Source organism: Dromaius novaehollandiae, chromosome 6, assembly GCF_036370855.1.
Source record: "Dromaius novaehollandiae isolate bDroNov1 chromosome 6, bDroNov1.hap1, whole genome shotgun sequence".
NCBI classification, from domain to species: Eukaryota; Metazoa; Chordata; class Aves; order Casuariiformes; family Dromaiidae; genus Dromaius; species Dromaius novaehollandiae.
In genome coordinates this window covers 23882192-23900971 of record NC_088103.1, presented here as the reverse complement: position 1 = coordinate 23900971, position 18780 = coordinate 23882192, and the positions used below count along the sequence as shown (strand labels likewise).

At 46.5% G+C, this 18780-nt stretch overlaps 1 protein-coding gene across 3 annotated transcripts in view; it reads left to right on the top strand.

The window, feature by feature from the left end:
- Positions 1 to 18405, top strand: part of ZSWIM8 (zinc finger SWIM-type containing 8) — a 64218-nt gene extending 45813 nt beyond the window's left edge. For all 3 annotated transcript variants that reach the window (XM_064513865.1, XM_064513864.1, XM_026094917.2), the window contains 16 exons: positions 114 to 245; positions 1286 to 1465; positions 2772 to 2955; positions 3487 to 3585; positions 4501 to 4625; positions 5952 to 6183; positions 6946 to 7098; positions 7627 to 7849; positions 8044 to 8333; positions 9135 to 9358; positions 9644 to 10126; positions 10747 to 10915; positions 13313 to 13486; positions 14866 to 14985; positions 15922 to 16100; positions 17371 to 18405. In XM_064513865.1, coding sequence (XP_064369935.1) covers positions 114 to 245; positions 1286 to 1465; positions 2772 to 2955; positions 3487 to 3585; positions 4501 to 4625; positions 5952 to 6183; positions 6946 to 7098; positions 7627 to 7849; positions 8044 to 8333; positions 9135 to 9358; positions 9644 to 10126; positions 10747 to 10915; positions 13313 to 13486; positions 14866 to 14985; positions 15922 to 16100; positions 17371 to 17574 — 3171 coding nt within the window. In that variant the 3' untranslated portion in view covers positions 17575 to 18405. The remainder of the gene's footprint in view (positions 1 to 113; positions 246 to 1285; positions 1466 to 2771; positions 2956 to 3486; positions 3586 to 4500; positions 4626 to 5951; positions 6184 to 6945; positions 7099 to 7626; positions 7850 to 8043; positions 8334 to 9134; positions 9359 to 9643; positions 10127 to 10746; positions 10916 to 13312; positions 13487 to 14865; positions 14986 to 15921; positions 16101 to 17370) is intronic.
- The last annotated feature ends 375 nt before the right edge of the window (positions 18406 to 18780 follow it).

The window sequence follows — 18780 nt, the reverse complement described above, 5'->3', positions numbered from 1 at the left end:
CTGAGGTTAATTGTGAATTGTGTTTGCAGAGGCCTTGCGACAAGTGCTTTGATCAAGTTACCTCCAGCCTGGGGGAGTGTGGTTCAAATACGACCATCTGTTCTTTCTTGCAGATCCTGTTTGCCTGTGCAGAGGCCCTGTATGCACATGGATACAGTAATGAAGCATGTCGCTTAACTGTAGAGCTGGCCAGGGACCTACTGGCCAACCCTCCAGATCTCAAAGTGGAACAGCCACCAACCAAGGTAGAGAGAGAGCTTGTCTAATATCAGGGGCTGGGGATTAGAAGGAATATGTAGGATGGGTGCAGTAGCATTCCCAGGCATTTCTCATTCACTGTGATGCAGGGCCATTCCTTGATACTCTCTTTGGGTTGGACTTCTCAGGTGTCATTAATGTGCCCAGTCGCTTGGGGAAGAAGGGGAAGGGAATAGAAGGGAGAAAATAACAGAACCTGGCGCTTTTAGAAACTAAGTTTTGTTAAAAACTCTTTCCCTTTTCCATTTGCTTCAGAGAGAAGCTTGGTTTGGCTGTTAAAAGATGCAGGAAACAGCTCCTTTAGGAATATATTTTAAATCTGGTTGAACAAAACATCCTATTTAGCATCAACTTCAAAGGATGTTTTGTTTAAAAGGTACGCATCTGCTGTGTGCTGTAAGATTATACATCAGCCACAAAAAAGTCTTGATTTTTGTGCAGCTCTGTGCATGTGTGACCTGCCCGTTTTTTTGTGATTTTCTCCAAACTCTTACTCTCCTCTTTTAAAATATGTGCCACTGGAAATGTTAGGAGCTTTGCTATTTCGAGATAGAGAACTGGGAAGGAAAGAAATAAGCATAAGCTTTGAGAAAATCACTTGTAGTGGCACTAAGCAGTGTTTGCTGTATGGAAGGGTTCCCTGCCCTTGGAAGGGACAGACGTGCATCATCTGCCTGCACAGCACCAGTCCAGTAGTGGACGTATGTCTTATCAACCCTGTGTTGTGCTGGAATGAGATAGGGGGAGGAGCGATGGTCATCCGTAACCGCTGGGATTTGGAATTCTGCAGCAAAGGGAATGAAGTTGAAGTTTGTTCTCATCTTCCTTCTGTCTCCTGAAAGGGTGGGAGGGCAGGTATAGAATCAATCAGGAGAGCTAGAATAAACCTGCTTCTAGACAAATGGGCCAGTCCTTGTCTTGCTGCATTGGTGCACAGGAGTTTCTGCAGACAGTTATTGTTCATACTGTCACAGCTGGGGTGAATTCCTTTCCTAAAATGTCCTGCTACAAACTTCTTCTCAAACAGGGCAAAAAGAACAAGGTATCAACCAGTAAGCAGACCTGGATGGCAACCAACACCTTGTCCAAAGCTGCTTTCCTGCTGACTGTGTTGAGTGAGCGGCTGGAGTATCACAACCTGGCCTTCCAAATAGGAATGTTTGCCCTGGAGCTGCAGAGGCCACCTGCCTCTACCAAGGCCCTGGAGGTATGAACTATTTCAGAAAGATGGTATCTGTAAGTAACATTGTGCTACTTGAATGCTTATGCTCATGTAGTTCCCATTTCAGCTTGTGAAGTTTGGTCATGCTTTTATAAGTTTCCTTAAAACTAGTGGCATTGGAACTAAATGGGTTGTGTGCATGTCCCAAGCACGCATTGATCTTCCTGGAACTTGATTGGAAAGATCACTTCATTGAAAGGAAGCACAGGCCTCCTCTGCCAACAGGCATTTGATTTCGCATGAATCTGTGATCTTAAAAATGTTTAAATGAGCGCCAGCTCCTTTATGAACATTTTTTCCTTTGGAGCAGCTTACTTCATGTTATCTTAAATATGTTTCCAGATTGCTTAGCTAATCTGAAAAAAAAAAAAAAAAGCCATTTGTAGACTGAATCGTCCATATTTGTACTGCTTAAATGGTTTGAAATTTATTCATTTGGGTGAACTAGTACAATTGTTTCATGTTGGAAAACTTGCTCTTGCTGATATTTCATTTGTTGCTGTATGAATGTGTGTACAGTTGCAGGCATGTTACTGTGGACGCTGCTTAATGACTATTAGGCTTCCTTATTTAGAAAAAAAAAAGTGGCCAATTAAGACCTTGTCTGTGAGGTGCACCCGCCTTGCTTTTGACTGCAGGGTTGTGCAGACTCTGGAAATGTGTATTGTTGCTAGGAATTCACCAAGTACACTTGTTATTTGGATTATCTGTACTTATTAGGGTCTGATGAGATTAAGTGTGAGGTTGGCAGTCACCAGCTGCCTAAGCTATTCTGGAGAAAACAATCACCTTTGCATGTTAAAATGGAGAGAATGCAGGAATGGCACAGAATTGTGAATGTAATGATCTTTATTCTGGTGGCATGCTTGTTGCCACCCTATGCCCATTTGTCTGCTAGTCAGTCCCTCTTGGTTCAGGCCGATGTATTATTTAGTGTAGCATGCTTTTTCCTACAGTTAGGAGTGATCTCCTTTTCCAGTGACTTATCCATCCAAACACTTTGTCTAATGTTCTTATGAAGGCTGAAGTTTTTTCTCTGTACATAGTTTCAGAGAGGTAGTTTGAGTTAAAAAGAGGTCATATATAAATATGAAGCAAGACTTGTATTAGATTTGAATGTCTGTGTTCAGTGTGGAGGGAGTGGTAAGGGTGTCTTGGGTTCTAAGGGTTGCTATCATCTAAGAAACCAAGAAAACCTATCGCTATACTTTAACATCTGTATAGGGAAAAATGGTCAGCTGCCCACAGGGCCTGATGGCTGCTTTTTCTGTTTCCTTGTGGATGCTACTAGGTGAAGCTGGCATATCAGGAGTCTGAGATTGTAGCCCTCTTGAAGAAGATTCCCTTGGGCACTAATGAGATGAATACTATTCGAGGAAGAGCTGAAGAACTGCGAGAAGGGACCTTATGCGATTATCGTCCTGTTCTGCCTCTCATGTTGGCTAGCTTTATTTTTGATGTCCTGTGCACTCCAGGTACAGTCTGTATTGGCTTGCGTGTGCAAACAGCATATTCTAGGATTCCAGGTCTTGAGAGGTTTTCGGAAAGGAACTGTCTGCTGTGTGATTACAGCCTAAGCTTGATCTTTCCACACTGTCACTTGCTTTTCCTTCCATGTAGCTCTAGAGATGTTTTTTATCCCAGTGGAATTGGCCCTGCTTCTGCTTATGTATACTTCAGCACTATTGGTGTGTTTGCAAAATAGTTATAAATGATTGACTCTTCCTCCCTTATGCTGGCTAATATAAACCTAGCATTTAAGAAAGAGCCCAACAACCTGGGATTAGAAGACTTGCTTGATAGTATGCCTGCCTGATTTGGAGCCTTCTGAGTTCAGAGAGAGAAGGGGAAAAAAACCAAGAATGGAGCTGTGGTCTTGAAACTGATATGAGGGCTGGGAATTAGACCACAGGAAGCTCTGCAAACTCAAAAAGCTGCCAGAAATGCCTTTTGCCCTGAGATCCTAGTTTTGAAAGCTGAGCGCTAATTCTCCTGTCTTCTTTCAGTGGTTTCTCCTACAGGCTCTAGACCTCCAAGCCGTAATTGGAATAATGAAATGCCTGGAGATGAAGAGCTTGGTTTTGAAGCAGCTGTTGCTGCTCTTGGTAAGAATCTTTGTTGTAAGAGAAGCTTTCCTCATCCGTTTTCTGCATCCTGCCTCATTTTGGTGGTGAGGGTTGATGAGTGGTTTCAGTTTGGTGCAGAAATAAAAATGTTTGCAGGGATTGTCAGTAGTGTATACAGAAGTGTCCTGCATGCCAGGTTTAAGGTACCTTTGCAAAGACGGGAATAATGGAAAGGGGGATATGGGGCAGGAACTGAATGTTAAAGCAGTAATGTGCATTTTAGCCATTCTTCTTCTTTGTCTTGGAAGAGGTATTGGCTGGGCTTTGATTGAGATGGACAGTTTCAGAGAACAAAAGGCAATCACCTCAGAAGAAGTTAGCCAGTGGCAGTAAAAGACTAACAGAAGTACTCCCAGGCATTGTCGTGTAATTCAGGATCTTGGTGTACTAGTGGAATACTGCCTCTCATTTATCAGCTTCAGCAACAAAACAGAGGTTATATGTATTACTGTTATATACTGTTGACAGTACGCATCTGCCTGTTTTAGAGCAGCATGTGAAAAGAAGGAATAGAATGGATTAAACAAGGCCTAACTTCTGTTGCCTCATCTCTGAAAGGAGGAAGATAAGTTCTTTATGGCATGGGAATGCTTGCTTGTAGCATCTGCAGAAACTGGAAAGGTTTGTTTCAGGATGGAGTTTTGGGCTTGCCTGTACTCTTGTGGCACCTCTGGTTGCTCTGATAGTCGTAGCGAGCTTAGTATTCTGGAACAGACAGCAGCTCCTGTTTATTCAACAGCTGTTTCTGAAGTGAACAGGAAAAGAGGGAAAATTCTTCTTTCACGTATGACAGTGAGGTGAATAAAACAGTCTGAGGTACAGCTAATGCTCAGGATGTTGTGCAAGTCCCTTGAGCTCTCTTGTCTTTTCATCCCTCTCTTTTCTGGCTTGCAGGCATGAAGACAACTGTAAGCGAAGCAGAACATCCTCTGTTGTGTGAAGGCACCCGAAGGGAGAAGGGGGATCTGGCCTTAGCTCTGATGATTACTTACAAGGATGATCAGTCTAAGCTGAAGAAGGTGAGTATCCCTTTAAAAGCAGAGAGGATGATGCAAAGAAAATTATGTTTGGTTTTTGAGAGATTTCACAGTTTTGCCAGTGCATATAAGTTGCTGTGTCACGTACCGCCTGTTGATGTACAAGCCATGTTGTAGTGCTTATATTGTCCCACTGATGTGAAATCTGACTGCATAGTGTGCCTTGCTCTGGAAGAGGCACTCTTTCTATAGGCTTCTTAAGCTCCACTTTGGAAACGCGTTCTCATTGCATTTAATGCTTTTGCTTACCTGCTGAAACAAATCCTTTGTCCCAGGGGTTTTCGGTGTGCGTTGTGTGTGTGGTCTGGGCATTGATTTGGTTTTGCCGCAGGAATGTTGGCATGCAGAACAACCTAACTAGCAAAGCCTTTGTCTCTTACTCTCTCACCTCTTGTATATACAGTTCAATCCACCTATCTCTTAACTGTCTGTGCAAGAGAGAGAGTACAACTCTGTCCGTCCCCCCCAAATATAAAAAAATTGCTAGCACTTCAGGAAGGCTTTTATTAACCCTTTATATTCAGAAACAGTTCTACCCAGCAAGAGTTTATTTCTGACTTCTACAGGAGAAGCTCTTTTACTACACTTTTCTCTGCTACGGGGATTAATAGAGAACGCCTACAGTATCAGCTGCCTACAAATAAAATCCTGTCACACTTGTAGTGTTCATTTCCTGTGCAGAATGAACAGTAGAAATGGACAAACCCATAAAATGTGTTCAGGCATTGTTCCCCAATTATATAATAAACAGGGATGAGAAAGTGTTATTGTAGTCTGGTGGAAGACAATTTCTCTAGTGTCTGAAAGTCTCAGAAGGCTTTACTAGTTTCTCAGTAATTGTAATTTTTAGATAGTGAGCAAATAATTGCAGAGACTTAAGCAAGAACATCTAATGGTTGGCAGAACTAAATATACAGCCCTGTTCTGTGCTTGATGTAGCAGAATTGCTTTTGTATTGTATGTGTTGGGTGTCTTCCATGGGAAGCCAGTGGCTTTTTGAACTAAAAATGAGGGTGTTACTGAGTACAAATGAATCTATGCTTCCCCAGTAATGCAGACCACATGGCGCTCTACTGTGCATGACTGATCTTCAGCACAAGAAGGTGCCTGCTTTCTAGAGAAAATATTTTCTTTATTATCCAACCAAATGGAATTTATTTTCCATCAGGAAGCTGATTCGGTACATCTCTCTCTCTCTCTCTCTCTCTCTCTCTCTCTCTCTCTCTCTCTCTCTGTGTGTGTGTGTGTGTGTAATGCCTGTTTTCTCACTTTTCCTACTAAGTTCTATTTTTTTTCTTGCTGTTAAAGATTTTAGACAAACTCCTAGACAGAGAGAGTCAAACACACAAACCACAGACTCTGAGTTCCTTCTACTCATCCAGCAAGCCTACAGTAGCAAATCAGAAATCTCCTTCCAAACACGCTGCCCAGTCCACTGCAGCTATCCAGCAGCTTCCAGGGACTTCTGTCACTCAGCAAGCCAGTGTAAGCACGGCAGTCCAGAGCAGTCCCGAGAACTTCGTGGAGAAGAGTGCGCAGGGTAAGAGGTTCTTTGGAAGGGCTATGTTGAAACCCTTTGGTTATCACTGCAAAAAGGAAACTAAGTTGTTGTTTGTCTTAGGAAGTGGTTGAAAGTGATCTGTATTATTAGCACCTGGCTGCTTGACAGTTACTAGAACGTCATTCTCCCGTTCGCTGCTTGGCTGGATTCATTTCTGTTGGCCTTGTTGCATACAAATTCAAGCAACTTTTCAGGCTATCCTATGTTGGGTCAATGTTAACTGGTTTTTGGTATACATAAAACTACTGTGACTGCATCTTTTAGCTTTGTATCACAGCATTTCAAAAAGTTTACGCACCAAGTCAGGTGCCTTCCTTTGAGAATAGTAACTGTGATGGCTGAAGGGCATCAGTGGTAAATGGGATGTGTTTTTCTTCAAGATATGCCCCCGCTTCAGTGGCAAGCATCACATACAGCAGCATCTGGTGGAAAGCAGATGATCTCTTAACTCTTCCCAAAGAGATCAACAGTAGTTTAGGATTAGCACAATAAGGCCAAGGTTGCTGGAGCATTGTGTCCATAGTTGAAACAAACCTTCCAAAGCTTGAGTTTTTAAGCTTAAATGTTCTTGACCTGGTATCTGATGATATGTTTAATACCGAAAGAGAACTGGTACAATCTTGCTTCTGAATAGCACTCACTTTTTGAAGAACCTGTGTGTTATACTTTTAAACTGGCTTATCTGGTTTTAAAGGTACAGAAACAAATCATGTTTACCCTGTCACTGTCTTGTGTATGCAGAGAGCTCTCAGAGGTCCCCCTGTGAGCCAGCAGGGGAGTCCACTGTCTTGAAACAAGAGGGAAAGGTCCCCAGTCGTCTGGCTCTTGGCAGCCGAGGTGGATATAATGGGAGATGCTGGGGTTCGCCTGTCAGGCAGAAGAAGAAGCACACAGGTAGGAACTGGCTGGTTTATACAGCCTGTAGTGCTGTGCTAGCCACCCTGCTGGGGTTTCAGTAATTCACCTGCTCTTTTATTCCACCTGTCAGCCTTTCCTTCATTACAGGAGGAGTTGATTGCTTCTGAGGTCTTTGGTCTGGAGGAATAAGCTTTGCTCCACAGATTTCCTCCTTGCTTCATACTCATACGATATACAGAACTTGACCTTGTATGCATATTTGCTTCTTGTTGTTATACTCTGCCATAAAGCTTGGCAGATGGATTGAGGGATTGGGATGGTGTGAAGGGAGAAATAAAGATACTTACTGCTTGGATACTTCTGCTTTTTAATTAGGGAACTGCAAAATGACTGCGATATCTGTGGCCAAACTGGCTAATTTCATCTTTTGTAGTTTGCAAAGAAGTTAAACGCCTGGCAGCTGTTAGGCTGACTGTCACTGGCATGACTGTCCTTACACAGGACTGTAGGGGACCTGGGTAGGAGCTCGTTGATGACGTTGTTGTGTTGGTTTTGGTGTTGTAGGCATGGCTAGTATTGACAGCAGCGCTCCTGAAACCACCTCTGATAGCTCTCCAACACTCAGTCGGCGGCCGCTACGTGGCGGATGGGCAACGACATCCTGGGGCAGAGGACAGGACAGTGACAGTATCAGCAGTTCTTCGAGCGATTCGCTGGGCTCTTCCTCCTCCAGTGGCAGTAGGAGAGCCAGTGGGGGAGCCCGTGCGAAGACTGTGGAAGTTGGCAGGTAATGAATAATACTAATGCACCGAGGCAACCTCTAGGCATGATGTGAGGGATGTAACATGTGTGCACCAGGAAGTACTTCCTTAGGAGAGCTTGTTTTGTTTCCTCTGGATCCTAAGGGCAGAAACTCTGCACCCCAGCTAGTAAACTTGGGGTACCTGTTGCTGTCTGAAAGGTTCCTCTATCTTCTTTTAGGTATAAAGGCAGGCGGCTGGAGAGCCATGCTCCTCATGTCCCAAACCAGCCCTCAGAGGCAGCTGCTCACTTCTACTTTGAATTGGCCAAGACAGTCCTTATCAAAGCAGGTGGAAATAGCAGCACCTCCATCTTCACCCACCCTTCTTCCAGTGGTGGGCACCAGGGACCACACCGCAACCTTCACCTCTGCGCCTTCGAGATTGGGCTCTATGCACTAGGGCTGCACAACTTTGTGTCTCCCAACTGGCTCTCTCGAACTTATTCCTCCCATGTCTCCTGGATCACAGGTTACAGCACAATTTTATCGGGAAGCTTGCTTTTGGACAGGAAGGAAGGGAGGGAGGTGAGCTTGTGCCCAAACATGATGCTGCTGATGTGCTATGGTAGCCATGTAAGCCAGTGGCACAACCAGCGATACAAGCTAGGAACTAGTGATTTACACTGTAGTGCTTGTTTTGGCATGGAATATTCTGGCGACTTGTTTTTTCTTGTTTGTACTGCAATGTGCTTCAGTGCTTGGAGCCAGAGACCCTTTCTCAGAAGCTTTTGGGAAAGGGAGGTAGCACAGAGACTGGTCTTCTCCTTTGGGGGTTTGCTGAAGAGACGGACACTTGTAAAGTTTGAATGCGCTCTTTGGCTGTGTTCAAAATTTCACTTTCCGTCTCCCTCTGTTGACATCCAGTCCCACTGCTAGCTTTCTCCCCATGTGGCTTCTAGAGCACAAAAGATGTTCCCTGGAAAGTTCATGTTTTCCTGACATGCCAGAAGGCAAGCAACAGTCCAGGCTGTGGTCTGTGGGTACTAAAGCAGTTATAGCAAGTTCCTCTCAATGCCTCAAGTGCATCTTTCACTTAGCTTGGATAATAGTGCCCTCAGTCACTGCTTGTTTATTCAGCTTATTCAGGGCTCTTACCTATCCTGTGTTTGGAGAGGAAGAGCCTGAATTTGACTTGAAACGTAAGGGGAGCAACTGGACTCTGTTGCTGGCCCCTGAGGGAAGTTATGAGTGCAGCTGCTGTAGGGGAGAAGCTAACTGGCTCTGTGTTGGCATGGTCAGCAGTATGACAGTCTTGTCTTTTTACTCTTAGGGCAGGCCATGGAGATTGGTAGTGCAGCCTTGAACATCTTGGTGGAGTGTTGGGATGGACATCTGACACCTCCGGAGGTGGCATCGTTGGCGGACAGGGCCTCACGGGCCAGAGACTCCAACATGGTGCGAGCAGCTGCTGAACTGGCACTCAGCTGCCTGCCCCATGCCCATGCCCTGAACCCAAATGAGATCCAGAGGGCTCTGGTGCAGTGTAAGGAACAGGTGAGCATCACATGGGGAATGGCTAGCACATGCTGATTTCCACCATCAAGAACATCTGTGGAATTGGCTCCTTTTTGCTGCTGGACAGCCTTAATTGCATTTCTGTGGATTTCTCTTGTCTTTCTTGAATAGCTCTGGTTATTCTGCAGCCTTGTTTCTGTCTGCTCCCCATAGCATCAGTCATTTTAGAGTGCCTTATAGTTTTCTCCTGTTGTAGTTTTGCCTTCTCCTGGCATTTCTGGCTTTGCATTTTTCACACTCTGCTTTTCTTCTCCCTGCCTTCAGGATAATCTGATGCTGGAGAAGGCCTGCATGGCAGTAGAAGAGGCAGCCAAAGGAGGTGGTGTGTACCCAGAGGTTCTCTTTGAAGTAGCTCACCAGTGGTACTGGCTTTATGAACAGACTGTTGGTGGGACCCCAGCCCAGAGAGAAGGCGCCACTGGCTGCAGTGCCAGTGGTACACGGGCTGCCTCTGAAGCGGCACGCGGGTTGACAGACAACCGGGTGACCTCTGAGCCGACCACCGTGACAGTGGCAGCTGCAGTAACCGCAGCAGCAACAGTCATGCCAGTGATTTCTGTGGGGTCAACCATGTACCAGCAGCATACGATGGCAGGACCGGCTATGGCACACACACACACGCAGGGCCTCCACCCCTACACCACCCTCCAGACTCACATCCCCTGTAACCCTCAGTATATCGGACACACCATCCAGCACATGCCGCGCCCAGCAGTCTTCCCGGTGCCTGGCTCAGCCTACCCACAGGTGAGTTTTGCTTTTGGTTTGTTCCTTTACAGGCAGTTGTATGGCTGCTTCCAGAGGAGGTACATCTGACTGGGGAGAGCATGTGGCTGAGAGCTGCTGTGTCTTGAGTTCTAGTTTCCGCTCTCCCTAAGTGATTTGTGATATCTACCTTCAGCTCCCCAGCTCAGCTTTTTCACTGATAAGGAGCCTTCTGTGGGTATATATGAAGTCTTGAGAGAATATAAGATAGAGTATTATGTCAGTAGCTTTTAATTATTATTGCTCTGTAGTTTCTCAGAACATGCAAGGCACTTGACAGAAAGCTTATCTTCTTGAGAGCTTTCAGCTGAAATAAGAAGTACAGAGGAAAAACCAGCAAAGGATATTTTAGCCTCTGCCTATCCTTGAAAGTTCTTGGAGTGTTTTTGTACAAAGTGATTAGATTTAAAAGGATGAGGAGCAAGCAGATGTAATAGTCGTCTGGTTCAAGATAGTTTCTGTGCTGCTTTTTTCCTGTGCTTCCTCCTCCCTGTCACATTGGACTTCCCACACTCTGGGGTTAGTGTGGGGACATCATGTTTTGGATTTCTTCTAAATGGTCAGAGGAAGTAGACATGACTGTTGTTCATCTTCTATTTTAGGGTGTCCATCCAGCATTCATAGGAGCGCAGTACCCTTATTCGGTAACAACTCCATCGTTGGCAGCTACAGCAGTGTCATTCCCTGGTGTGCCGGTTCCATCCATGACGCAGATTGCAGTGCATCCGTATCACAGCGAGACAGGACTGTCACTGTCTTCCAATGTAGCGAGTGAGTGTTACAGGTCCTGGGCTGCGCATAGCGTAGGTATGGTTACTGTGCCTCCTAGCTGTGCTCCAGTCATGTCCTCCTCACTTAACCACGTGTGGGAACAGGGCTACTTGCACTGAAAAGTTCTGACCAAGTTCACCTCAGCCTACGGATGCAGGCGTTCAAGGGTACTGGGGTTCCTAATGGGACACCAGGGAAACCTGATTCAGCTATTGGGGCTTTAGTTTCTGGCTAGCTTAAATTTCCATTGTGAGATTATTTTGGCCTCTCATACTGAAGTGTTTGGAGACCTCCTTGCCCTTCTGACCTCTAACTTAATAGAGCTTTATTCCCCCTCCTTTTTTCCTCAGCAGCCTCTCCTTAGGGCAAAGTGAGCACAGATGATCTTGGGTAGGCTCTTGTGATTCCTTTGGGTCAGATAAAAAGAGGATGCAGGAAGCAGGCAGCAGTCAAACTACATGCTGCAGTGGCATTAATGGTTGTCTTTCCTGACCTAAGAGATTGGAGATGCCAGTACCCCCAGATGTGGAACTCCTCTAGAGAGGACAGATGTTTTGCTAGGATCATGTCAATGGCAGTCTGAGTGATTGCACCCGTCTTGTGTTTGGGCTGGAGTGATGATGAAGACCCATCAGGTAGTGTGCAGCACTAGAACAGCAGATGTGTTGTTGAGTGACTTGTGGGCATGTTCCCACTGTACTGGGGTGCTGCACCAGCAGATAGTGGTTGGACTCAGGCTCTCTGGAGATGCTTTGGTTTGCCTGTTTGTACATTTGCTTCACAACTGACCACACTCTGGAACACTGGCATGTGGGAAACCACTTAAGAGATGTGTTGGCCTCCCTCATATCCAGATTTTCAGGAGAAAGGGGCTTCCTTTTCAGTTATTTTTAAGTGCACTTTCTTTCATTCTAATGCCAAAAAGCCAGCACAAAAACAAATAGAGGAGTCCTGAAGGCCTCAGAATTTGAAGAGCATCCTCTGTTTGCTGACAACCTCAGTCCTGGCTTGGAGCTGTGAGTCTTATCTGTGAGAAATGATTTCTGCATGCCTCCCAAGAGCTATGAATTCTCCAGAGCCGTTAACTCATCCTAGAGCGCTTAAAATAACAAAAGGAAAAAACAACCCCACCCTTTCCAGTTGCCATTGTTTATAGCTTGCGTAAACTTCTGTTTTCCAGTTCTTAAAATATCGTTTCACTGTTCATGGAGTAGGTAGTCATGTGTTGACACTCAAGCTTTGGCAACAGTTCAGCCCATTCTTACGGGTTATTCTCCCTGGCCGACTTCAAATGCAGCATGGATTTTGCCCCAATTTGTGGGGTGTTTGGCACTGTGTGTCAGCTTTGCTGAGGAGGTCAGGTGGATCTGTCCTTTGAGGTACATTGTTCTCAGGTATTCAGCTATGCGCTAGCAAACATATTCTGGGGAAAAAGAACAAAACCAAAAAAAAACCCAACCAAACAACACAGAGGTAGCAGGGAAGAGAAGAAATCAGAACACGGAGCATCACCCAGGCTGGTATAGCAGCACCAAAGAGAAGCTGTGAAATAAAGGTAACAATGTTCACATGCCTAATGGCATCTCTGCTCTAGAATTCTCAAGTGCACCTTGTTTTTTCCTCCGTGTGCCTTTCTTGAGAGGACATTTAGATAAACTTGAGTCCCTCGTCAGAGTGCAGTTTATTGGCTCAGTGTTAATTGCTTCCTGTAAAAGTTTAGGCAGTACAATGTAATGGATTTCTTGTGATTCCCTCGAATTTGCCCCCGTTAGTGTCCGAAGGTGTCTGAACCTTCTCAAGTTGCCTTGCTGTTTTTACTGTTGATACATGCTGCCAGTACTTGCATCTGCTGTTCCTTCTGAGGATCAACTGGACGCTAGCCTCCAGTAACACCCTTCCCAGAGGGTTGTTGGATTGAGTCATAGCTGTTTTACAGCAGAAATGGAGGAACCTCACAATGTTGGACTTTGACTTAATACTGTTCTCATTCAATGACTTTTTTCAGCAGTTTCTCATCAGTTGGAGACTGACATGCTTATTTCCTTGAACAAGAAGTCAGAATCAGACATGTAATTTAATAACAAGAAAGATGTTTGAGTCAATACATGTATTTACATGTAAATCATGGATGATATGCATGTCTATGGGATACTGGAAAGAGATGGGCAAGCAATGTAATAGACTCGCTTCAGCCCGTGCTTGCAAACAAAATAGAGATACTCTCAGCCCACTGTATTTCAGTTGCAAGTCTGTGGTTTTTGGTTGCCGTATTGTTCTGTTTAGGGGAGCAGAACAGTACATTGGCAGTGGGCGGTCAGATGAGGGAGATGATGGCCCGAGTAAAGCTTCTCATAGGCTTGGCGGTGGGTCCTAATGCTGCTGTTTTGCTCTCTTCAGTAGGAAGTGTCCATGCAGGATCAACGTTCCCAGCGATTCAGGGGGCTTCCTTGACAACTCTGTCCTCACAGCCCAACTCCCTTGTTACAGGGGGTTTTCCTGCCGAGGATGAGCAGCACAGTCAGCCTGTGAGCCCCCAAGGTCTGCACTACCTCCACTCTGCATACCGAGTTGGTAAGGACAGCCAAGTGGGTTCCCATGGCCCCCTTGAGAGGGATTCAGGACAGGGCTGTAGCAGGTTCTCATTGCTGTTTGGCAATTTCCTACTGCACCTATTGGGGGTGATGGCATCCTAGCTACATGGGGAGAGCTGTTTCATGATCATATGATGAGCATATCATGAGGCTGAAAATAGAGGCAAAGCTCTAGGAGGTTGTACAGTTGCTATTGAGAGCTGTCAGAGTAGAAGAGAAAGCTAAGTGGGCAGAGCTGGGAAGAGTCTTGCTGTTCAGCAGGTGCATGTAAGGAAGCCTGCATGGGGCTCTGAGGATGTGGTTGTGGAAGTTGTGACCATGTAAGAAAATGGAGTGCAGTTCCTGCTCCTGGTGGACAGTGCAGGCTCAGCTCTAGTGTAATGATACCACTTGAGAGTACACCCTCTACCCCTCCAGCGAGGCTGGGGAAGACTGGTGCGGAGGGAACTTGCACTTCATAGAAGGTGGCTATATAAGTAGTATTCCTTTCCCAGTCACACTGGTTATTAGAAAATAAACAGTGTCTGCCTGGACTGTCATTGATATAAGGTTATCAGAAGTCTCAGAGTTTGCAGTTGAGCGTAGATTGTAGGAAGCTACTCATACATAGGATGGTTCAACCCAGCAGATACTCAAGGAAGGGGGAGGGAGACTTCATGATAGACAAAGCCAGCGCAGGGCAGCACAGGAACAGTTTTTTGTTGAAAACTAAAGGAGAGAGTACTTGTCAGCCAGAAAGGGGGCAGATGTCATGGGAAACACTACAGTGGTAAGTGGTAAGACAGGAAAGGCATTTAATAGCCTGAATAACAGAGGAGGGGTGGGGGCAGGGGCCTGGAAGGTGAAGACAGGCCACTGGGTTACATAGGGCTTGCTGGGTTTTTAAAAATGTTTAAATGGGAGGGTTTGTGTGAAGAACTGTAAAGGAGTGAGTGAAATGTTTGCAGATTGGCATACTGCAGCCTGGTGTGGGGCTGTTGTCTTTGCAGCTGAACTGGTTGATTTGGGAAGCCCCTCTGTTTCTAAATTTGGAGCAAAGGCACTGTTTTCTGGGCATCTCTTGCAGTGCATCCTTTAGATCCACGTGCTGTAGGTGCTTGTGGTCTCTTTGCGGCTCTAGTGATGTGTGATGGTTGAGCAGATTTCCCAGCCTGGAGCAGATCCAGCTGTCCTTGCAGCTCCTCCTTGTGGTGATAGTCTCTAAACTAGGCCTTTTGTTTCTCTGTGGGCTCTTTGCAGCCAGGGAATTTGCTGCTAATAAAGGGCAGGGCAATCAAATGGTGTTGCAGTGAGTAAGAGCTGGACTGAGTCCTACTGGGGCAGAAGTGCTGCTTGACTCTGGCTGCCCCTTTCTCACAGGGATGCTGGCACTGGAGATGCTTGGCCGAAGAGCTCACAACGACCATCCCAACAACTTCTCCCGCAGCCCACCCTACACGGAGGATGTAAAATGGCTCCTTGGGTTAGCTGCAAAGTTAGGTAAGGCTCAGAGCAGTTCTTCAGCAGAAATCTACTTGCTGGGATTTGGATCATGGGGGAAAAGCTCTCTTAAGACCGAAACTTCAAAGATTGGGTGAAGCCGATATCCTGTTTCTGAGAGCGTTTCAGAAGATCCTTACTGCTCTTTCATTCAGCCAATTGTCCCCTTTCTGGGTTATGTCCGCAAGTTGTTGAATTTTGAGGCTCTGGATGAAATGCATGGGGTTGGACTGGACTCAGAGCTTGTATATCTTCCATTCTGTAACAACAGCTTTTCCTTTTCCCTTTCCGCTATCTTGTAGGCATTCCTCTCTTTCTTATGTATATTTATGTCTTCCGTGAAGACCTTCTATAGCAATAGGTGCTTAAACCACTGTTTTTTTTCACTTCCACTTTCATCTTGGGTCTTTTTTCTATCAGCTTTTTTTCCCCTTTTTTAATTCTTTCATCAGCAGTAAGAACTTACAGAAACAAGTCTACAAACAGCCTGTCTAGTGGCATGGCTTCTCCTGCTACTGCCAGGGGAGCTCCAGTGCAGACAGCAGTGGAGTAGTGTGAATATCCCTCCAGCCTCACCAAGGCCTGAGTGCTGGGGGTGCAGATGCTTCCTAGGTGGACAGGAAGGAAACGATGGGAGGAGGTGCTGCATACTCTTGTCTCTGTAGTTATCCTGCCACATTACTTTTCTTTCACATCCTTTTTAAAAACAAGTGAATTGGAAATATGAGAGTGGCTGAGGTAGTACCTGGTCTCTACTCAGTCCTGATGGATTTATCAGAATGGTCTCTTGTCCCCAGGAGTCTGCTAGCCCCTATCCCCTGAGGCTGGCAGAGGATAGATTATACTAGGAAGAAGGTGCTCCAAATGCAGGTTCTTGCTGGGTGGTTGCCTGCCTGTCTCTTTAACACTGTGTTGTTCTGACTTCTTCCTGTGCAGGTGTAAACTACGTGCATCAGTTTTGCGTTGGTGCAGCCAAGGGGGTGCTGAGCCCTTTTGTGCTGCAGGAGATCATCATGGAAGCTCTACAGAGACTCAACCCAGCCCATGTGCACAACCACCTGCGTACCCCAGCCTTCCACCAGCTGGTGCAGAGATGCCAGCAGGCCTACATGCAGGTAACATGCTGCCTGACTTCCTGCTTGTCAGAACCTGCCCTGCGGATACTGTGCGCGTGTGCGGAGGGGAAGGGGCCTTGAGGTACTGGTAGCTGAACAGGTGCATTGCCTGATGCATCTGTCTCACTCACAGGGTCTAGAGTAGGCGTCGCTTGCCTTTATGGAGGCCGTGTCCAAAGGATGCCATTGTACTGATTCTTTCAAGGCCTCTTGCCCCCTTGCTCACCGTGCAACATGGTGTGGTTTTGTGTTCGCAGTCCTCTTCCTTTCTTGCTCGAAATGCTACCCATGCCTTTTAACTTCTGTACTTTTTTCTTTACCTTTTACGCTCTTGAGCCACCTGTCTGCCTCCTCCTAGCCTGTCTTTCTCTTCTTTCCTTGATCGTGGCCTGTCTTCACCTCCTCACTGAGCCCTGGCATGGCTGTCTAGTGTGCTAATGCTAGCACTAATAGTGCAAGTGCCTTGGTCAGCTACAAGTACAGATGAGATATTTCAGGATTTATTGAAACCAGGACAAGTGTGTTTCCGTGAGCCAGCTGGCATACCAGAGCCATCTGTTCCTTAAAACAGTGTAAACAGATGGCCCCACATGTACCTACTTCTCTTGAATACATGACAAGAAGGGTGATTCTGTAGACTTACTGTCCAGGTGGGATCAGCTGTCCTGCCACCTAGATGATATTCTGGGACATCACAGCTGCATCATGATAATCACAGCTGCTTTGCTTGAGCTGTTTCTCCGAGCTGCATTAGGGAACTAGGTTTCTCAACGGCTGGACCCGCGGTCTTGGGGCCCTAGCTGAGAAGCTGATAGAAGTGGCAGATTCTGACTGAGAGTGCTAGGTCTACGGGTGCTTCGTAACAACTTAGTGTAAGCCTTACTCCTGCCATACCCCTTAGCAAAGGAGATGTCCTGTGAACATGCTGGGTCCCTGTGTATATCCTGCAGATTTAATGATGTGAGGGTTGGAGGCAGGTGGGTGAAGGCGACTTTGGCCAACCCTTTTGCTCTGGGCTGTGCCGTGGTGTGATGCTCATGAAGAAGAGAACAGCTGCTTCTGGTGCTGTGAGCTATGCTATGCTAGATATAGCACTGCTATCAATTGAGCTAGCTCTCCTGTCTGTCAGAGCCTCGGAGTCTTGTGACTGCTGTGGGGTAACAGGATTCTGTGATGTGTCACCTTGGGAGCTCTTGAGCCCTGCTTTGAGTGTCACCAGCGTTAGGGTGGTAAGCAGATACCTTAAGGCTCTCTCCCTGTCCCCATCCAGTACATCCATCACCGGCTGATCCATCTTACTCCAGCTGACTACGATGACTTTGTGAATGCCATCCGCAGCGCCAGAAGCGCCTTCTGCCTGACTCCCATGGGCATGATGCAGTTTAACGATATCCTCCAGAACCTAAAGCGCAGCAAGCAGACAAAGGAGCTGTGGCAAAGGGTCTCTCTGGAAATGACCACCTTCTCGCCATGACAGCAGGCAGAGCTCCATGGACGCGCAGCCCTTCGTCCCGCATAGTAGTAGTTCCATTCACACCATCCTTCCTTCTGGTGTCTTTTTTATTTTAGTTTTAACTTGTTGGAAACCACTGATCTGATGTATTTATTCCATGACATTCCTCTCCAGCACTGTTGCGTGTTGGCACTCTGCTTCGCTCGCTCTTCCTCCTCCTTCCCAGTGGGCTGCAGGCTTCAGAAGCATCAGGAAACGAGAAGGAAGTTGAGCTGGCTGCCCTGTGGTGTAGTCACTGCTTTTCTCCCTGAGCCCCTGGAGGCTGTCCTGCGAGCAGTTTGCAGTGTGATTGCGCACATGTTTGAGGGGTGGGGGAGTCTGTCTTAAATATTTATTTTGGCATTTATAAATATGTAAACTCTTTTTTTCCTTCTTTTTTTTGTATGGGCTTCTCTTACTCCACACACCGTCTCTTGTCGGGAGAGGCTGGGACTGCTCTGTACAGCCAGTGCTCCCTCCATTCCTTTCAGCACCTCCTGCTGAGAGAAGCTGAGACTGGAGTAGCAGGGCCAGGGCCACCTCTGCGGCTTCCTGCAGCAGCTGCGAGGGCAGAGGCTGGAGCTTGGGCAGTCGGAGTCCATGACTGCACTGAGCTGCCTGGAGACTGCTGGAAGTGCTTGGGCTCTTCCTCAGGAGTGTCCCTCCCTGGGCACTGCTGGCTCTTAGGATGTTCTGATCCTGGTCGTTCCAAGTTGTACAATCGTGTTTCTTTTGCCTGGGGTATTACTCTCCTGTAATCGGTTTCTTATCCCTTGTCTCTTCTCGTTTCCTGATTAAACACTCGTTTTCTTAGACTGACTCTCTCCTCTCTCTGCTATGATGTTGATGGTCTGATGGAATCGGCCAGCTGTGTGCCAAGGGGAGCTCCTGTGAGAGCTGGTCGGTGGCTGTCCTGCCTTGGGGAAGGGCAGGACAGCATGAAGTAGGTGGCCAGAGCTTTTAGGCAAGCTGCAAGCCAGAAATTTCTTGCCTGGCACCACTCTGAGAATGACATTCCTCTGCAGAGCCTGAGGTACATGCTGAATGTGTGGTTGATGGGCCTGAGGGCAGCTGATGTAAAAGGTAAGCCTTTCTGAACTTCTGCCAGCCACACCAGGTGCCATTTCTGGTCTTGACGTCAGTGATACCGCTTAGTAATGCAGAGCTTCATATTTCCAAAGTCTTGTA